The 19,500-nt window shown below is 43.6% G+C and overlaps 1 protein-coding gene across 4 annotated transcripts in view; it reads left to right on the top strand.

Annotated features, from left to right (window-relative positions):
- smc1b (structural maintenance of chromosomes 1B) overlaps positions 1–19,500 on the top strand; it is a 218,780-nt gene that overhangs the window by 162,471 nt on the left and 36,809 nt on the right. For 3 of the 4 annotated variants that reach the window (XM_054732713.2, XM_070550220.1, XM_054732715.2), the window contains exons 18-22: positions 200–353; positions 429–527; positions 599–755; positions 6,434–6,588; positions 18,377–18,528. In XM_054732713.2, coding sequence (XP_054588688.1) covers positions 200–353; positions 429–527; positions 599–755; positions 6,434–6,588; positions 18,377–18,528 — 717 coding nt within the window. The remainder of the gene's footprint in view (positions 1–199; positions 354–428; positions 528–598; positions 756–6,433; positions 6,589–18,376; positions 18,529–19,500) is intronic. The other variant, XM_054732714.2, reaches the window with a different exon arrangement.

Below are 19,500 nucleotides of genomic sequence, written 5' to 3'. Positions count from 1 at the left end.
TACCAGTCCATACCAGCCAACAATGTCCCATCCCAAAATCCCTGCAATGGGACCCAGCTATTACTCCATTTTCAGACCCAGTTTTTTGTGTAAGCTTTAAAAATGTGGCTCCCGTCTTAGTAACTGACCTGATCCAAACCTTCCCACAGCAGGATGCTTTTAAACATTTTCATCAGTCGCAATTTTCTCTTTCTGTCAGAGCGGTGGTGAAACTTCAGCGGGAGGTGATGTCTGCAGAGACTGCCTTGGAGCAGAAACGCTTGGCTAGACACAACCTGTTGCTGGCCTGCAAAATCCATGACCTGCCAGTGATTCTGCTGTCGGGCAGCCTGAATGAAATCAGCGAGGTCCAAGTAAGTCGCCCCACCAGGGGGAAGCGCCAGACAGAATAATCATTTAATGATGGTTAATTTGTCTGGTTTTTGCAGCTGGTCACAGATTCCGAAAGTACTTTAGCCACTATGGACATCTATGAGAGAGAGGCACAGCTTATTATTGACTACTCGGAGTTGGATGAAGATCTGATGGTGAGACTTCAGCCTCAGCACTGGAATTATTTAATTATTTCGTTTGCATCAATAAAAATGTATGTTGGAAGAATCTGCAGACAGCTGAGGAGATAGAAGCCTACATGGAGAAGCTAAAGGAGTCCCTCTCCTCTCTGGAAGTGGTTCTGCACCGCACCACTGCACCCAACCTGAAAGCTCTGGAGAAGATGAATGAGGTTAAGGACAAGTTACAGGGAGTGACTGAAGGTATTTTCCTCAATCTAATGCGTTTTTTATGTTTTAATGATAGCCTTTGTAGGTTAACAAACACTCTGTTGAGAAAATGAGAGGGGCGAGCATTGAATCTGGTAATACTGTACAATATATATCACAAAACAGGAGACAATATGATTTATACGATAGACACTGTTTGCTGTTTTGTTAAACTCAGGCCAGATGCTTACAGAATTATTGTGAGATCTTGTTCTGTCAGAAAAAAAGATGGTAAAAACTACTGCCACCTAGCAGTCAGAGTTTGAGTTGCACCACACAAAATAAATACAGTACGTTTTTGCATGTAAATCCTCAGTGAGTATTCCAACACAGGGCTTATAAATATTGATTCAGCATTAGGGTTGTCACAGTAACCGGTGTACCGGTAAATCCCGGTAAAAAAAAAGTTGTTAAAAAACCGTCTTGTTTTTTAAAAAATATATTATCTCAGTGGATTACCGTGGCTGCGGTGTAGGCGCAGTGACCCTTACCAGCCACCGTATCATCTGCTGAAGTTGCCGGTGGCACATGCGCACTTTGTTGTTTACAACCAAAACTTTCTTGAAGCTAAAGCTGAAATAATGGCCCAAGGAGGAGACGGCAGCGCGCAGGACATTTATTATCCCTAAAAGAAGACAAAGTCGGAAGAACTGGCATTTTGTGGATATTTGAAGAATGCCGAGGGACGGTTAATAGAAGACGGCTATTTTTTGATTAACTTGACCTGCTGAGTGGACGCTGGCATGTTTGGCTGCCGCTGCTCTCTGGTCTTTCCTATCCACTTTTAAGTTAGACGGTTTTTACCTGATTTTATTTTTATCTGTTTTTATTTTTTTATCTATTTTTAATCTCTTATCTGGATGTCTGTATTTTTCTTTAATTAACTGTGTGTACCAGAGGCCTCTTGGTCCCTGTACCACCTGGACAACGCCCTACCTACCTCATCCTCACCTTGCCATATATCTACTCTCGGCTAAGATGCTTACTAGCTGCAGACTGTTTGGCTGGTTTGTTCTCACCTGGGCTGTCATCTCCATTTTCCTTCATCCATCATCGGCACTGATCCAGTATCTGTCATCTGAGCTTCTCCGGCTCCGCGCTCACCTGGCGGTCCCCCCACCTGCGGCTCTCCTCTTGTTCCCGTACATCGCTCTCAAACCCCGTAGCGAATATGTCCATCGTGGGTCCCGGCGCAACTTTATCCATGATGACACCCACTCAATACGATCCATCTGGTCCACTTCCCGTCGCCCTTCACGCAACTCCATTTCTGGTAACTCCGAGGCTGTACATCGCAACTTGTTAACCCCTCTCGCTAGCCCGGCTGACCCCATACCAAAGCTTGCTAACTCCACCATTAACTTTGGCCTACTAAATATCCGCTCGCTCACGGGCAAAGGTCTTCTCATCCACGATCTCATCCGCAATCATAACCTGGACATTTTCTGTCTGACTGAAACGTGGCAGCAGCCTAATGACTTTATTAATCTTAACGAATCTACTCCCTCCGACTTTGTTTACATCTCGCAGCCTCGCTCCACTTGTAGGGGCGGGGGTCTCGCGATGATTCACCGCAAACAGCTGAAGATCCTCCCAGTGTCTGCTCCATGCTTCCAGTCATTTGAATACAGCGCCTCCCAGCTCTCTGGCCCCACCCCTACCATCATCTTCAGTGTCTACCGACCTCCTAAACCAAACAAGGACTTTATTGGTGATTTTTCTGCCCTCCTCACTCATCTATTCCTGCTCTCTCCCAATATCGTAATTCTTGGAGATTTCAACATTCACATTGATAATGGAAATATCCCCCTGACCAGAGACTTCCTTTCCGTCCTGGATAATTTTGATCTCCGACAGTACATCAGCTTTCCCACCCACTGTAAAGGTCACATTTTGGACTTGGCCTGCTGCTCTGGGGTGACCCCCTCTGGTTTGAGAGCAGAGTTATTCCCCCTCTCTGACCATAAACTCATCTCCTTCACTGTAAACCTACCCATGGACAAAATCTCCACTGCTAGGACTATCACCTTCAGGAACATCAAGGACATTAACACTGATTCTTTCTCCGCTGCTATCCAGGACCTTCCTCAGCCGTATGACCCCATGTCTCCTGATGGCCTGGTTTCCCATTACAACCACTACCTCTCTGACCTTTTGAATTCAACTGCTCCTGAAAAACACCGTACTGTCTCCTTTTCCCACTCAGCCCCATGGTTCACTCCTGCTCTTCGCCAACTAAAAGTAAAAGGACGACAACTTGAGTGCCTCTACAAAAAAACTGGTCTCTCGGTTCATGAAGAAATGTATAAAAATCACATCCTTTTCTACAAACAATCTATCAGCGCTACTAAAAGCTCCTATTATTCTGCTCTAATCTGTTCAAACTCAAATCCTAGGTCTCTTTTTTTCTCTTCTCAACAATGTTACCCGCCCCCCAGACTCACTTCCTTCTTTCCTTTACTCTGACGACTTCTGTAATTCAATTTCGTCTTTTTTCGATCAAAAAATCTCCACTATCCACCAACAGCTGGACACCAAACAATCTACTTCCTTTCCAATAGAACTCCATCTTTCCTCTCTGCCTCCCATTTATCCTCTTTCAGCTTTTTCGATTCCCTCCATCACTGAAATTTCTGACCTGATTCACAAGTCTAAACCCTCCTCCTGCAGACTTGACCCTCTTCCCACTTCTCTCGTCAAAGCCTGTCTCCCTTCCTTATTCCATTTAATCTCATCTATAATCTATTCTTCTCTCACAACTGGTTCTGTTCTCTCAGCATTCAAAACAACTTCTGTCACACCTATCCTAAAAAAGCCTGGCCCTGATCCCAATAACTTCAATAACCTTCGACCAATCTCTAATTTACCTTTCATCTCTAAAATCCTTGAGAAAGTTGTTGTTTCTCAGCTCATCTCCCACCTCAATCATAACAACCTTTTTGAACAGTTCCAGTCTGGTTTTCGCCCTCGACACAGCACAGAAACAGCTCTTGTTAAAATCACGAATGACCTTCTCATGGCAGCTGACTGGTTTTCTTTCTCTACTCATCCTTCTTGATCTTAGTGCAGCTTTCGACACCATCTCTCCCTCAACCCTTCTTAACCGGTTAGCTTCCCTTGGTATCACTCACACTGCTCTCGCCTGGTTCTCCTCCTGTCTCACTGGCCGATTTCAGTCTGTTCAATTAAAATCCTTTTCTTCTCAACCTGTTGCTGTTTCTGCCGGTGTCCCCCAGGGCTCTGTCCTTGGATCTCTCTTATTTATCATCTACATTCTTCCACTTGGCCATATCTTTCGCAAATACAAGATAAATTTCCACTTCTATGCAGATGACACCCAAATCTATATCTCCTCTCAACCCGATGCTATCTTCCCTCCAGTCTCCCTATCCAGCTGTCTCCTTGACATAAAATCATGGTTCTCTTCAAACTTCCTGAAACTCAACAGCAATAAAACCGAAATTCTACTCATTGGCAAACCCACCACGCTGAACATATCCCCCAGCATATCAATTAATATCGATAATTCCTCCATCCTTCCTTCCCCCCATGTAAAAAGTCTTGGAGTCATCCTCGACAGCACTTTCAAAGCCCACATCAATAACATCATTCGCTCAGCCTACTTTCATTTACGCAATATCAACCGACTCCGTCCCTCTCTCACTCCTCATGCTACAGCCATCCTCATACACAACCTAGTCACTTCTAGGACTGATTACTGTAACTCTCTCCTTTTTGGTCTCCCCCATAAATCCCTCCATCAGCTCCAACTCCTCCAAAATGCTGCTGCACGGATCATCACTCGTACCCCCTATAGAGATCACATCAGCCCTGTTCTTCAGCGTCTCCACTGGCTGCCTACTGAACACAGAATCTCATTCAAAATCCTGCTCCTCACCTACAAATGTATCCACTGTCTAGCCCCTTCTTACCTCTCCGATCTTATCCATGTTGCTGTCCCATCTCGCTCACTCAGGTCTTCCTCTGCCATTCACCTTGTGGTTCCTCCCGCTCATCTCACCACCGTTGGAAACAGAGCTTTCAGTCGCTCTGCTCCTCAGCTCTGGAACTCACTTCCTCCTGACATCCGTAACACTGACTCCCTCCTCTCGTTCAAATCCAAACTCAAAACTCACCTGTTCAACCTGGCTTACACTCTCTAGCCCACAAACTCTTTACTCTGACATTTATAGCATACTTTTAGTAATTTTATTGTTTAAATTATCTTATTCTTATTTGTGTGTAAGTTTTATCATGTTTTGTGAGGTGACCTTGGGTTTTGAAAGGCGCCTATAAATTAAATGCATTATTATTATTATTATTATCTTGTTTGCAGCACGTGCAGAAAAAGTGTCTGTGAAAGGCAGCAACGCTTTAAATCTCATGACACATCTGCGTGACCATCACCCACAACTCTACAGTCAACGCAAGGCAAGCTAACGTTAGCGTTTTAGCTAAAATGCGTGATCCAAGGATTTGGGTTGAGGGACAGTGCAACGAGTCGCTATATAAAGCAGCCGCAGCGCCGCTACCTGCATATAAACCGTGTCGCGGACACCCCCATGTTGAAATGACGCTATGCATTACGGGGCTCCCAGGGGCAGATAAGAGTTGGTCTCTCTCCGAGAATAATTATGAATTTAACAATGATTACTGCCTGATGACATTTTCCCACATCTGCAAAGCTCACTGGAAGGACACAAACCGAGGACAATATTTTCCTGATATACAGGGTTTATTTAGTTGTCTGAAAATGTAAGACGTTTAAAAAAAATACCGCGATAATACTGAAAACCGTGATAATTTTGGTCTCAATAACCGTGAGGTTATATTTTCACACTGTGACAACCCTATTCTGCATCATAACATGTAGGGCATAGGGCTGCAGCTATCAAATATTTTAGTATTTGTATGAATCGAATATTCTATTTGTTGACGTTTCAAGTGAAACGAGATTATAGTCTGCGGCTAAAAATAAGGAAATAAAACAACAAAATTATAAAAGGCTAACATGTATTAAATTAGTGCCTAGTCCCCATCTGATATTTATAGTTAATAAATGTTTAATGGAAAAATGTGACCTAGTTTAATTAACATTTGTGTTAATATCACTCATCTTAGTCTAAATAAGATATCTAAATATATCCACATATAATTAATTTACCGTATTTTCTGGACTATAAGTCGCACTTTTTTTCTTAGTCCGGCTTATATACCAAATTATGTATACCGTGCTGCTGCGGGCCGGCTCCAGCCCAGGAATGAGCTTCCCTGTCCTGCTGGGAGGGTTTCAAACACCGCCATCACCTGCTGCAGCCTGTGGCGGGGCACTGCGATCCGGTTCCGGCCCAAGAATGAGCTCTCCCCGCCTGCTGGGAGGGTTTGAAACACCGCCTCTGCTGGAGACCATGGCGCGCTGCTGCGCATGCTGCTGATGCAACAGCTGGTTGTTTATTCTGTTATTGTTACGGGGTACTTGTCTTGCAATGTGAAATGCTTGGTCTCCGATTTTGTAAGAAAAATAATAAAATTTCCCCCCAAAATGCGACTTACATATGTTGTTTTCTTCTTCATTATACATTTTATGGCTGGTGCGACTTAGTATTAAATTTCTTTGTATGAGTGTATGTACGTGAAGCAACTGGGCTGATGGATGTCCTTTTTAATCTTAGCTTTTGATGCCAGCACTACAACAACCAGAAGGTGCAACCAGGAGTTTGAACAAGTCAAGGCTCAGCGCTTCCACCTCTTCAGTTGCTGCTTTGAACATGTGTCTGTTGTTATCGATCAGATCTATAAAAAAATCTGCAGAAACAGCAGTGCCCAGGTAAGAAAACCAGTATCTATCTAAAACAACCTTTTCTGTATTGTATTTTATTTATTCATTTTGGATTCACTTTTTATAGGGCTGCACGTGATTGTAGTCATCTCAGAAACGTAAATGTATGTGGTGTTTGTTAGAGACTGACACTTTTTTGGGATCCCAGTGGGTCACGTGACTCTTGCAGGATTCCCATGAAATGGGACTCAAGTTATTTATAATCACATTACTGGGACAAAATTGGAAAAATAATCAATGGGAGTGGGCAAGAGTGGGAATAAAAATTCATTTAGATTTCTGTTCAATATGAAACTCTTGTCTTTTAAATTCATGTGCAGTTTTAATTTACATTTAGTTTTGTCTGACCTTTCTGACTACAGTGATTGTGAAAACACGTAGGACATTACTGATGTGTTCAGATCATCCGACATTATGACTGACTACCATCTTCTCTCAACTTTCCCAAGAAAAAATAATCTTCTTGAAAACCATAAAATGATGACTATTTGATAATTTGCCCTGATTCTGTGGCACAGACATTTTTTTCCCAATAACCCCATCAGAGATCGTCTCTGGTCTCTGCAGCAGCTGCCTGCAGGAGCGCATTTTCCGAGCCTTTTAATTGATTGGCACACCGGAAGCTTTCAGCAGCGGCATTAAAAACGTGAAGTCATTTCTTATTACTGTGATATTTGTGCCAGACGGAATTACATTTTGTCCTTAGGAGTGCTTTAATTAGAGTAACTTAACGAGCAGCTGAGATAACTTTCAGTTTCAGCACAGCGTCTCTTAAAGGAACATTAACATTAGGCTACATCACTCATAATCAGGGTTCGAATTACAGGGAAGCTAAAGGAAACCTGGCTCACCCGAAAGGGTGATGGGCTCCCCTGGAGGCCTTCAACTCACACACCCGGGGGAGCCCAAAAACAGATCCCAGTTCTACTTATATTACATTATTTATGTGGACTCTTTGGGGCTTCTATTGAGCTGAAAGGACGCAGAGCGCTGGTCATTGTGCTCCATGCAGCTGCATCCAGTGCTTGGCCAGTAACGGTAGTAACACAGTGGTGGGCGACGGTGGCACAGGAGTTAAGTGCTCACCCTGTAATCTGAAGGATGCAGGTTTGAGCCCCGCTCAGTTTGTCGCTGTCATTTTGTCCTTGGGCAAGACACTTGGCCCCCCTTGCCTGCTGGTGGTGGTCGGAGGGACAGGCGGTGCCTGTGTACGGCAGACTCACCTCTGTCAGTGTGCCTCAGGACAGCTCCGGCTACAATGTAGCTCATCACCACCAGGGTTTGAATGTGTGTGTGAATGGGTGAATGACTGATTGTGTTGAAAAGTGCCTTGGGGGTCTCAGGACTCTAGAAGGCACTATATCAAATACAGGCTATTTACCATGTAACCTTCTCAAAGTGACGCCACCCCAAAAAATAATTAACACACGATTGTTTATGTCAGCTAATATCCTCTGGTGCTTTCTGCCTTTTATCTGTGCCTGATGCGCTTCACTGCTGCAAGCAGAGCGCATCACCTGTCTTGTGCTCATGTGTGCATGTGCCGCCGGCAACTTCAGCAAATGATACAGTGGCTGGTAAGGGTCACCGCGCCTACACCGCAACCACGGTAATCCACCGAGATAATATATTTTTTTAAAAACAAGACAGTTATTTTCGTTAACTTTTTTTACCGGGGTTTACCGCTACACTGGTTACCGTGGCAACCTTAGTCTATACTAAGTAATCTATGATGACTTTCACAATAAATTTCTAGAGGGATGTCATGTATATGTGGCGCGGATGCATAGTATTAGCCAGCAAGCCGTCCCGTCGTCTTTTGGAGGGCCTAAATTCAAAAATGACGTCCAATAATGAGTGATGGCTTTTAAATTTGATGGCCGTTTTCTGTGATATCAAATCTAGAATTTGCCTTTTGTGGAAGTAAAATAAAAATCTGATTAAATCACAAGTTATTTGGCAAATATGTTCAAATGGAAATATGCAGATTTATTGCGGGGAGTTAACCCAGCACACAAGGTTTGATTAACTGCAGCAAGCCTGGCTCATTAGAAAGGGTGATGGACTCCACTATTCCTCAACTTACACACCTGTTGGAAGCCCGGAATAATATAGTTTCTACCTACCGTATTTTCCGGAGTATAAGTCACTTCGGAGTATAAGTCGCACCAGCCATAAAATGTATAATGAATAAGAAAAAAACATATATAAGTCGCACTGGACTAAAAGTCGCGTTTTGGGGTGAAATTTTTATTATTTTTCTTACAAAATCTGAGGCCAAGCATTTCACATTGTAAGACTAGGACCGGTAACAGTAACAGAATAAACAATCAGGGTGCCTCTCCAGCAGAGGATGGCGGTGTTTCAAACCCTCCCAGTGTGCAGGGAGAGCGCCCGCAGCACCCCGCCACAGGCTGCAGCAGGTGATGGCGGTGTTTGAAACCCTTCCAGCGGGGCAGAGGAACTGAAACCTGGACCGGAGCCGGCCCGCAGCAGCGCGCAACTGTCTCCAGCAGGTGATGGCGAGGCAGGGGAGCTCATTCCTGGTCCGGAGCTGGCCTGCAGCAACGCGGTATACGGAATTTGGTATATGTTTATGTTTATGTGCTTAGCAGACGCTTTTACCCAAAGCGACTTACAATTTTTTTTTAACCTATAGGGCATGTTGTGATCTGTGGGGGAAACCGGAGTACCCGGGGGAAACCCACGCATGCATGGGGAGAACACGCAACTCCACGCAGAAAGGCCACAGCCGAGTTTCGAACATGCGACCTTCGTGTTGCGAGGCAACAGTGCTAACCACTGCGTATATAAGTCCCAGGACCAGCCAGACTATGAAAAAAAGTGCAACTTATACAGTAGTCCGGAAAATACGGTATATTACATAAATTATTTGGACTCTCAGCACACCAGGGATTCATTTGAGCAGAGAGGACACAGAGTGCTGATTGTTGGTGCACTCCAGGCAGCTACGTCCGGCGCACAGCCACGGTAACATTCTCAAAGTGGCGCCATCAAAATAATATAATTAACACGCGATCGTTCATGTCTGCTCAAACTCATCACCTGGGGAACCTGGCGATGACACTGGGGAAACCGTGCAGCGCATACTCACGTAACTCACAAAACATACATGTTTTGCGGTCGGTAGATGCCTTAGTTTAAAAGTAACTTATGATGTGAAAAATTAGAAAGCAAGTTAGTTTTTCTGTAGGGCATTCTGGAGGCCAGAGCTAAATGCGTGTGTCTGCTCTGTCTTCTCAATCCCCAATGAGTCGTGGTGGATGGCTGCTACTGAGACAGGATCCTCTGGAGGTTTCTTCCTTTTAAAAGGAGTTTTCCTCTTCGCTGTCGTTAAATGCTTGCTTGGAATGAGGATTGCTGTAGGAACACTTGATTTGCAACTCAGAGCAGTGCAATCAAAATTATGATTAAAATTCTATTAATTGAACAGCCCTCGTGTATATATGCATATTTGTGTATTTTATTAGTGGTGGGACTTTAACACATGAATTATGTTTAATTAATTAGAAAAAAAAAACGCATTAAAATAAATTTTCATCAGGGGAGGGGTCCGGGAGGCATCCTAATCAGATGCCTGAGCCACCTCAACTGGCTACTCTCGATGTAGAGGAGCAACGGTTCTGAGCCCCTCTCAGATGACCGAGCTTCTTACCCTGTCTCTAAGGGAGAGCCCAGCCACCCTGTGGAGAAAACTCTTTTTGGCCACTTGTATTTGCAATCTTGTTCTTTCAATTACTACCCAAAGCTCTTGACCATAGGTGACGGTAGTGTAAAGAAAAATTGGTTGGTTTAAGGAGCAACTGTCTTTACTCAGTTTTATTGTTAAGAAGACTCAAAGGTTGTTTTCATCGATAAACTGACGATAATATCTGAGTGTCTGTGTTTCAGTTCAATGAGGAAACCCGTTTGACAATTAAAAGTTTTAATTCTTCAAATTAAACTAATGATTTTGAAATTGACAAACAGGAAATAACAATCAACATTGGCAACTTTGTGGGACAATCTTTAACAGTTGATATGCTGTTCTTGCTCAAATAGACCTTCTGGTGAATTTATGAAGATTGAGAATGTTGTGAGTTGTGAGAGTGATATGATGTGATTATGGATGCGTGTGGGTGCAAAGTGTGGTGAGATGAGGTGAGATGGATGCGTGTGTGAGTCTGAATTTGCTTCAGGAAGAAACAGGCGTCTGTGTGAAAAGTGATGGTTTGAATAAACTTAGGTTTAGTTGGAAAAGATGCATCAAAACGCTATCTGTCGTGTTTTGCCTCACCGAAAATCGGACCCTCTGTTGGACCCGGGACGTCACCTTAGGATGATGTTTCATCCAGGGCACCTTGGCTGGCAAAGAAGACAAAGATGCGCCGCGAACCGGTCCAGAGTTGCCCTCGGTACACGTTGATGGTAAAGCGTTTTGTCGATGCGCTTTCTTAAGTTAATTCACTCAGAAATCAAAAGACTCGGTAATGAGTCTGCGTTAGAAGTTGCGATTCAGCTATTCTGCCTGGCTTGGCAGGAACGGCGTGAGAAAGGGGGGGGGGGGGGGGGGGGGGGGGGGGGGGAACGAGCCAACAGGCTCTGTCCCCCCTTTCAGGTTCTCTCTCTTTCGTTGTCAAGCACGAACTGCAATCCTAAGACTGAAACTTACCAAAAACCTTTCTCTTCTCAAAGCAAACGTGTGCGTCATCAAATGTGTCTGGAGTTTACTGTGGGAAGATGTGTGTGGGTGTGTGTGAATGTTTGTGTGTGAAGGTCAGCAACAAACATCCTCAACACTATCTAATTATGGATTCATTAAGCCATTATAATTACCCCAAAGCATAAGAACCATTCATTTGATTAAACACATTTATAATGAGCAAAATGATAATGGTTACTTTAACATTAAAATCAAGAAACAGAAGTTTAAACTTTATGTTTTGACTTGGTCTGGGTACAACTCATGGAAACACATCTTCTGGTAGACTGCAGGTGGCTGATGTTATGGTTTCCTCCCAGACTCGCTGGCGTTCAGGTCTTAATCTGTGGGTGAAAGTTCTCAGCAACCCAGCTTTGACCCAGCTGAGTCCAGCACCACCATTGTGACAGAAAACCCATATTTCCTCACGTTACAGTAGAAACGTAGATCGACCAGTAAATCGAGAGCTTCACCTTCTGACTCAGCTCTCTTTTTACTACGACAGACCGCTACAATGCCTGCGTCACTGCAGACGCAGCACCATTCTGCCTATTGATCTTGCACTCCAGGTTTCACTCACTCGTGAACAAGACCTCGATATACTTAAACTCCTCCACTTGGGGCAGGACCTCATCCCTGACCCGGAGAAAGTATTCTACCCGTTTCCAACTCAAGACCATGGTCTTGGATTTAGAGGAGCTGATTCTCATCCCAGCTGCTTCATACTCAGCTGCGAACTGCTCCAGTGAAAGCCGAACATTACATTCTGATGAAGCCAACAGGACCACATCATCAGCAAAAAGCAGAGACCCGATTCTCAGGCCACCATCAACCCCTCAACATCTTGGCTGTTCCTAGAAATCCTGTCCATAAAAGTTATGAACAGAATCTGTGATAAAGGGCTGCTTTGGCAGAGTCCAACCCTCACTGGGTACGAGCCCGACTTACTGCTGGCAATTCAGACCAAGCTCAGACACTGGTCATACAGGGCCTGGTACCCCATACTACAGAGTACCCCCCACAGGGCCCCCCGAGAAACGCGGTCAAATGCCTTCTCCAAAAAAAAAAAGTGTAGATTGGTTGGGCAAACTCCCTCGAATCCTCCAGGACCCCCCTAAGGGTATAGAGCTGGTCCAGTGTTCCACGGCCAAAATGAAAACCCCATTGCTTCTTCTGAATCCGAGGTTTGACAATCCAACAGACCCTCCTCTCCAGAGCCCCTGAATAGACATTATCCAATCCATCCAATCCAATTTTATTTATAAAGCGCATTCACAAGGCATTACAACCAAACAAGGCGCTGTACACTAAAAATGTTAGTTAATCAAACCGGCGTTATACAAACATGTCGAACACAGATAAAAGAAAATGAAAAGGAAATACAACAAAATTCCCAAAAACTAACAGCTAAAAATCAATAAGACACAGGGAGAATAAAAAATTAGAAAAACATTTAAAAAAAGAACCTCAATAGTACGGAAGTTGATATTGTAAAGTCCATTTTTAAACAATGCAGATGTAAGTGATGTTCATAATTATGTGGTATAAGCTAGGTTGAAGTAGTGAGTTTTCATGCGTGATAAAATGCTAGCTGTTGGTTCTTGCCTCACTAGCAGTGGTAATGTGTTCCACAGCTTCGGTGTACAGACAGAGAAAGCCCTTTCTCCACGGCTTTTTAAACGTGCATTTGGAACAGCTAGGAGAAGCTTATCTTCAGACCTGAGAGCACGCAGCAGGTTGTAGTAATGGACAAGTTCACACAGATATGGAGGAGCTTGATGGTTCAAGGATTTGTGAGTCAGAAGTAGGGCTGCAACAAACGATTATTTGGATAATCGATTAATCGGATGGGGTCTCAACACGATTAATCGGATTACATGGGGAAATTTTTTAAAACTGCTAGGGAAACGTTATTTCTCTCCTTCCTTCACTTTATTTAACACAACATTATTAGAAAACAGTTCAATAGCAGAAAAACAACATGCCATCACCTAAATTGTCTTATAAGGTGTATAGACAGAGACCCTATAAGCTACATCTATCTGTGACCTAAAATGCTTGGTCCAAGTTAAACAGCTTAAGGGCAATTGTCATCTGTTTTGTTTGATCTCATCTGTTGACATTTATTATAACTGGGGATGTCAAACAACTAATTTTTAAATGTAATTAAACATAGGCTGTGAATTAATCAAAATTGATCACTATTTCCAAAAATGACTGAAAAAATACCAAATAAAACAAAAGTAAATGAATGCCATCCTCCTTGTGATGATGCCCTGGGCAACTGCCATAAAGTCACATCAAGAAGTGCTGCTGATCATTCCAATGATCCCAAATAGACTCGCATTAGGCCACATGAAAGCAACTGAACCCAAAAATATATTAACCAGTATATAACTGCACTCTCACACAACACGCCTGCAGCAACAGTTAGGACTCCTCCCTCCCTTTTAAAAGCGTTTTTGCTTCTGAGGACATTGTGGTTGTAAAACCACATGCTAGTAGTCTGGCCCCGGTGTGATCAACCAGTTTTTGCGGGAATGTGACGGCGGAACCAGGGCCAGATTAACACTTTGTCGTACCCTAGGCAACAATATTCAAGGGCTCCATCATCACGACCCGAGGATCACCATAATGTGGTCACATACAGAATATATTACTGTAATATGCAGTAAATATACTCAATACTTGAATGCCTGACAACACGTAACCCGCCCAGAGTAACCTTTGACCCACCTCGTGTGGACTGACCAATGAGGAGAGGGTCTTAACTTGAGGCCCTCTCTTCATTGGTCAGTCTGCATGAGACTGACTCTCAACTGACGTTCAGTCATAGGCAGCGAAGCGTCTCTGTGCAGCGCAAAAGCCCGGGTGGACAGTTTGTTTAATATAGGGTGACCATATTTCCATTTCCAAACAAGAGGACAGGGGATCTGTGCCTATGACGTCACACTATGGCAACGCCACACAAACCATGTTGGGACCCATTATTTGTAAGAACTAAATTAATATCAGATTCTGCCAATAAAAGGGCTTTAAAACAATTCATATGTAAATATTTTGCATATTTAATGCAAAATCTCATTTTTCTGCTTTAGTGCTGCAACAAGGTTTTATTAATAATAAATTATTATACCTTTTGTTTTTGGGCGACGGTGGCACAGGAGTTAAGTGCTCGCCTCGCAATCGGAAGGTCGCAGGTTCGAGACCCGCTCAGTCTGTCGCTGTCGTTGTGTCCTTGGGCAAGACACTTAACCCACATTGCCTGCTGGTGGTGGTCGGAGGGACCGGTGGCGCCAGTGCTCGGCAGCCTCGCCTCCGTCAGTGCGCCCCAGGGCAGCTGTGGCTACATTGTAGCTCATCCCCACCAGTGTGTGGATGTGTGTGTGAATGGGTGAATGACTGATTGTGTTGTAAAGCGCCTTGGGGGGTTCCAGGACTCTAGAAGGCGCTATATCAAATACAGGCCATTTACCATTTACCATTTACTACAGCATCGGTAAGCTTCCTGTGCACAGATTATTAAGGATGCTTGTTTCAGCTGTGAGATTAGACGATAGGGTCAATGATAAAATAAGTTGTCACACACTCCATGGAAACTTTCAGAGAATCCACAAATAGTGGCTTTCAAACGGTTTTGTTACTTTTTACAAGTTTAGAAAAGCAGCAGATGAGACAGCATGTCTGATCATTTAGTTTTTCATCTGATAATATTAGAACATGTCAGTAATGTCTGAGGGGCTTTTACAAACACTGTATAACTAACACTACTGAAGAGGGTATGAATTACACAGAGGCTTCTGGGGAGCCCAGTTATTGGGGGGGGGGGGGGGGGGGGTTGTTGCCTCGGCCCCCAAAATGTCTTGAAACGGCCCTGGGTGTGTGACTGAGTTTTGAAGGTGATCTGAATTATATCAGATGTATAAATATGACATGTGTATAACTTATTGTTTTATACAGGTAAAAACGTGTAGTGGAGATAAATCTACCTACATTTTACTTTTCAACACTTTGTTTTGTTTTCTTGTTTTTATTTAACTATTTTCCTGTCCTGTCTGTCTCTCATCTTCCTGCATCTCCTCTTAATTCTCCAGAAAATCTGTTGCCTGGATTCTTACCTTTTCACCTCATCAGTTACTTTTGAGCAGATCAAAGGGATTTCCTGACCACAAAGCTCAGAGCGCGTTTTCGATGCGTCAGTGAGGTGAAATCACCGCAGCACAGGTGATGAGCTCCGCAGTAGCGCGCTTCAGGCACAAATAAGACAGAAAATAGAGAACATGTGCAGACATGAACGATCGTGTGCTAATTACAGTTTTTTGGTTGCGCCACTTTGAGAATGGACCGTGCGCTGGAAGCAGCTGCCTGGATCGCTGCGCAACAATGCGCTGTGCCACTCTCTTTTCAAAAGAGTCCAAAAATTTTATAAATGATATAATATAGAAAACTTTTTTCCGGCTCCCCTGATGTGTAGGATATACAGCTCCCCCATTATTCGATCCCTGCTCCTGGATGAAAAGCCGGACATTTTCATCAATACAAGAGCCCGCAGTCCGGACGCCCGGACAGAGAGTGAAAAGTGGACACGTCCGGAGAAAACGGAACGTACGGTCACCATAGTCCTCATAAAGCGGGAAATTATAGATACAGTATTTTGCTCGTGCCCTGGGCCTTTTAGAGTTCGTGGGCCCTGGGCAATTGCCCAGTTAATCCGGCCTTGGGCGGAACCGGTTCGCAGCAGCGTCTGCCGGCTCTCCCTCTCGCTGATCTGCCGGTACCGGCTCTCCCTCGCGCTGATCTGCGGCTCTCCCTCGCGCTGATCTGCGGCTCTCCCTCGCGCTGATCTGCCGGCTCTCCCTCGCGCTGATCTGCGGCTCTCCCTCGCGCTGATCTTCCGGCTCTCCCTCGCGCTGATCTGACTTGAGCTGGTCTGGGAGAGTTGTGCGACACAACGAATCGATGACGCAATTCGTTGCCAACGCTTTTAGTAATCGATTTTCATCGAATTTATCGATTCCTTGTTGCAGCCCTAGTCAGAAGCATAATTTTGAAGTTTATCCTGAACTGCACGGGCAACCAGTGGAGAGATTTCAGAAATGGAGAAATGTGTTGTCTTCTGTCAGCTCCAGTCAGCAACCTAGCTGCTGAATTCTGGACCAGCTGAAGTCTAGAAAGAGCTGCTTTACTGATGCCGTATAAGCAGGAGTTAGAGTAATCCAGCCTTGAAGTGATGAAAGTGTGGACCACGGATTTCAGAAGACGGACATTCAGGATGTGCTTTAGTTTCGAGATGCGTCTTAGTTGGAAAAAACATGATTTAACTGAGTTATTGACCTGGGCATCCATCTTCAGAGCCTGGTCCATTTTTACTCCAAGGTTGGAGATTACAGAGGATACATTAGGTGAGAGATAGTTGAGGTCAGGTTGATGAGTAGCCGTGGTGCTGTAAGGACTGAAAACGATTAAGTCAGTTTTGGAGTCATTAAGATGGAGGAAGTTATCAGCTAGCCATTGCTTGACCTCAAGGATACAATCAGACAGAACTTTCGTTTATTGAGTTGGCTTAAATGAAAAGTAGATTTGTAGATGTGACAGTCGTCATTACCAAAGAGGCACAGATGTCTGATCCCCTTGTAGTTGGAACACACCCTGTGGTACCCCTTTTTAAATAGGGGGACCACCACTGTGGTCTTTCAAACCATTGGAACTGCCCCGATGTCCACGCGATATTGCAGAGCCAACACAGCCCTAAGACATCCAGAGCCTTAAGGAACTCTGGGCTGATCTCATCCAGCTCCGGAGCTTTGCCACCAAGGAGCTTTTTGACAACCTCAGTGACCTCGGCCCCAGAAATAGGACAGTCCAACTGTCCCCCCCCACACGTAGGCGAAGGGAGCCTACCCTCTCGTTCAACAGGGTAAACCCCAATGTACAGGCACCAAGATGGGGGGCAACTATTATGCCCACCTCTGCTCGGCGCTTCTCAGTGGAAGCAATTCCAGAGTGGTAGTGTCCAACCACTCTCAAGGCAGGGTATCCGCGGGTCCTTAAAAAGTCTTAAAAAGTCTTAAATTTGCTTTTCTAAATTTAAGGCCTTAAAAATCTTTAAAAATGACAAATAATCCTTAAATACAGTTTCCAAAGGTCTTAAATTACCAAAGACCCAATGAACAAGAATTTCTAGTGTTCAGCATTTTTTGTGTAAGATGTTGGCGTTAGTGGAACCGTACACATTCAGTTGGTTGTGAAAGGGGGCTATTTTTAGATGAGTTAAACTACTGGGAGCTTGCGCCATGGAGAAGTGCAAGTTTAATGGTAACTGGGTGGGTAATCTCACGTTTGCGACATGGTTAGCACCGGTTCCAGGCAATAGCTGGAAATTATAGCTTAAATTTAATTTTAAAAAATAGTTTAAATTTGGTCAAAGTGACCTTAAAAAAGGTCTTAAAAAGTCTTAAATTTGGCTCCCTTTAACCTGCAGTTACCCTGTCAAGGAAACTGGTTCCGGAGCCAGAGCCATGCGTTGAGGTGAGTCTGACTATATCTAGTTGGAACCTCTCAACCTAGCACATCAACTCAGTCTCCTTCCCCACCAGAGATGACATTCCACGTGCCAAGATGGGGAGACACAGTATACATCAGTATCATACATGGAGAGTCAGACAATATTGGTGTATGAAGTATCTGTAAAAAAGACAATATTGATTATCCCGACTTATGTTTATACACAAATATATGCTTAAATGTTAAGTTGCAAAAGCAAGATGCATACTCTTAACATCTGCATGTCCCAACCCACTTCAGCGTCCACTTTATAGAAACGTTAGTTGCAGTAATGCCTTTCTGCAGAACAAAGCTAGCTCTGAGCTACTGCTAGCTCTGGCCCAAGCACTCATGTTCCACTATGTATTGGAGCTCGTACTTCATCATTTATCAGCAAAACCATGCTGGACAGTCACTTTGTTATTGTTCTGTGTCCTTAAGTCCTCAGAAAGGTGCCTATGAATAAAATGCATCATTATTATTTTAATAATAATAATAGTAAAAATAATTGGTTTCCTTTATGTTTTCCAGGCCATTCTGACTGCTGAGAATTCTGATGAGCCGTACCTGGGTGGGATCAACTTTAGCTGTGTGGCTCCAGGAAAACGCTTCATGTCCATGGAAAACCTGTCTGGAGGAGAAAAAGCTATAGCTTCTCTCGCCCTGCTGTTTGCCATTCACAGGTAACTGCTGTCAGAACTGGACTAGATGACATCAGCAATGCTTCTTACTAGTTGCAGAGCTAGTCAAGGGAGATGATAATTTTGCAGATAACATAAAACAGTAAGGGACAACATTATATTTGTTGAATAAAGGCAGCTTGAGGTCTCTAATGTAGCATACCAGAAAGCCTGTGTCATCTGACCTGGTTTCTTATGTAAATTAGCTACATTGTTACAGGAAGGTAGAAGTGGTTTGTTTGGGAAAAAAGCTGATTTAACACTTCATAATAGTAGACACACCATCTTAAATCTGCACGTCTCAACCCACTTCAGTGTTAGTGATATAGAAATGGTGGTCATGGTAAAGCTAACCACATAACAATGCTAGGCTGTTGGTCGTGGCAATGGTAACCACAGGTTATTTATTTTTTTACAATTTTTTACTAAAACTGTAAGAAAAGAACAAAAAATGGATAACAAAGATAAACACAGAATGAACGTACAAAAGAGTTTCTCTAGAAAATTACAGAGTGTAAGCAACAAAGGACTTCCAATATTTTTGGAACAATTAAATGTAAAGCTAGCATGTCCAAGGAAACACCTTCACTTCAACTTAAGGTGCCGGGATGAGGACATAACATCAAAAAGCCCGCAGCTAAAAACACTGATCAAAACCAAGACAGCACAACAAATAATGGAAAGAACCAAAAACACTACTCAAAGAAAGGATAAGAAACATCATAACCAAACAGAAACAAGTGGAAAATGAACTGGAAAGAAGACTCCTGGACTTAAAAAAGATTTACAAACTTGATGATAAAACAGTAACAAACACAAGGACATATGATACAACAAAAAGAAAAAGAATTTTACAAAGTAAAAAAATAACACATGAACACATTAAACACTCATTGACAAGAAAAACGAAGAAAGAACAAAACTCCTGGGTATGTAACATTTCACAATGCAAACTAACAGAAACAGAAGAAAGCA

This window comes from Nothobranchius furzeri, chromosome 4 (assembly GCF_043380555.1).
Source record: "Nothobranchius furzeri strain GRZ-AD chromosome 4, NfurGRZ-RIMD1, whole genome shotgun sequence".
Classification (NCBI taxonomy): Eukaryota; Metazoa; Chordata; class Actinopteri; order Cyprinodontiformes; family Nothobranchiidae; genus Nothobranchius; species Nothobranchius furzeri.
This window is presented reverse-complemented; position numbering and strand designations above follow the sequence as displayed.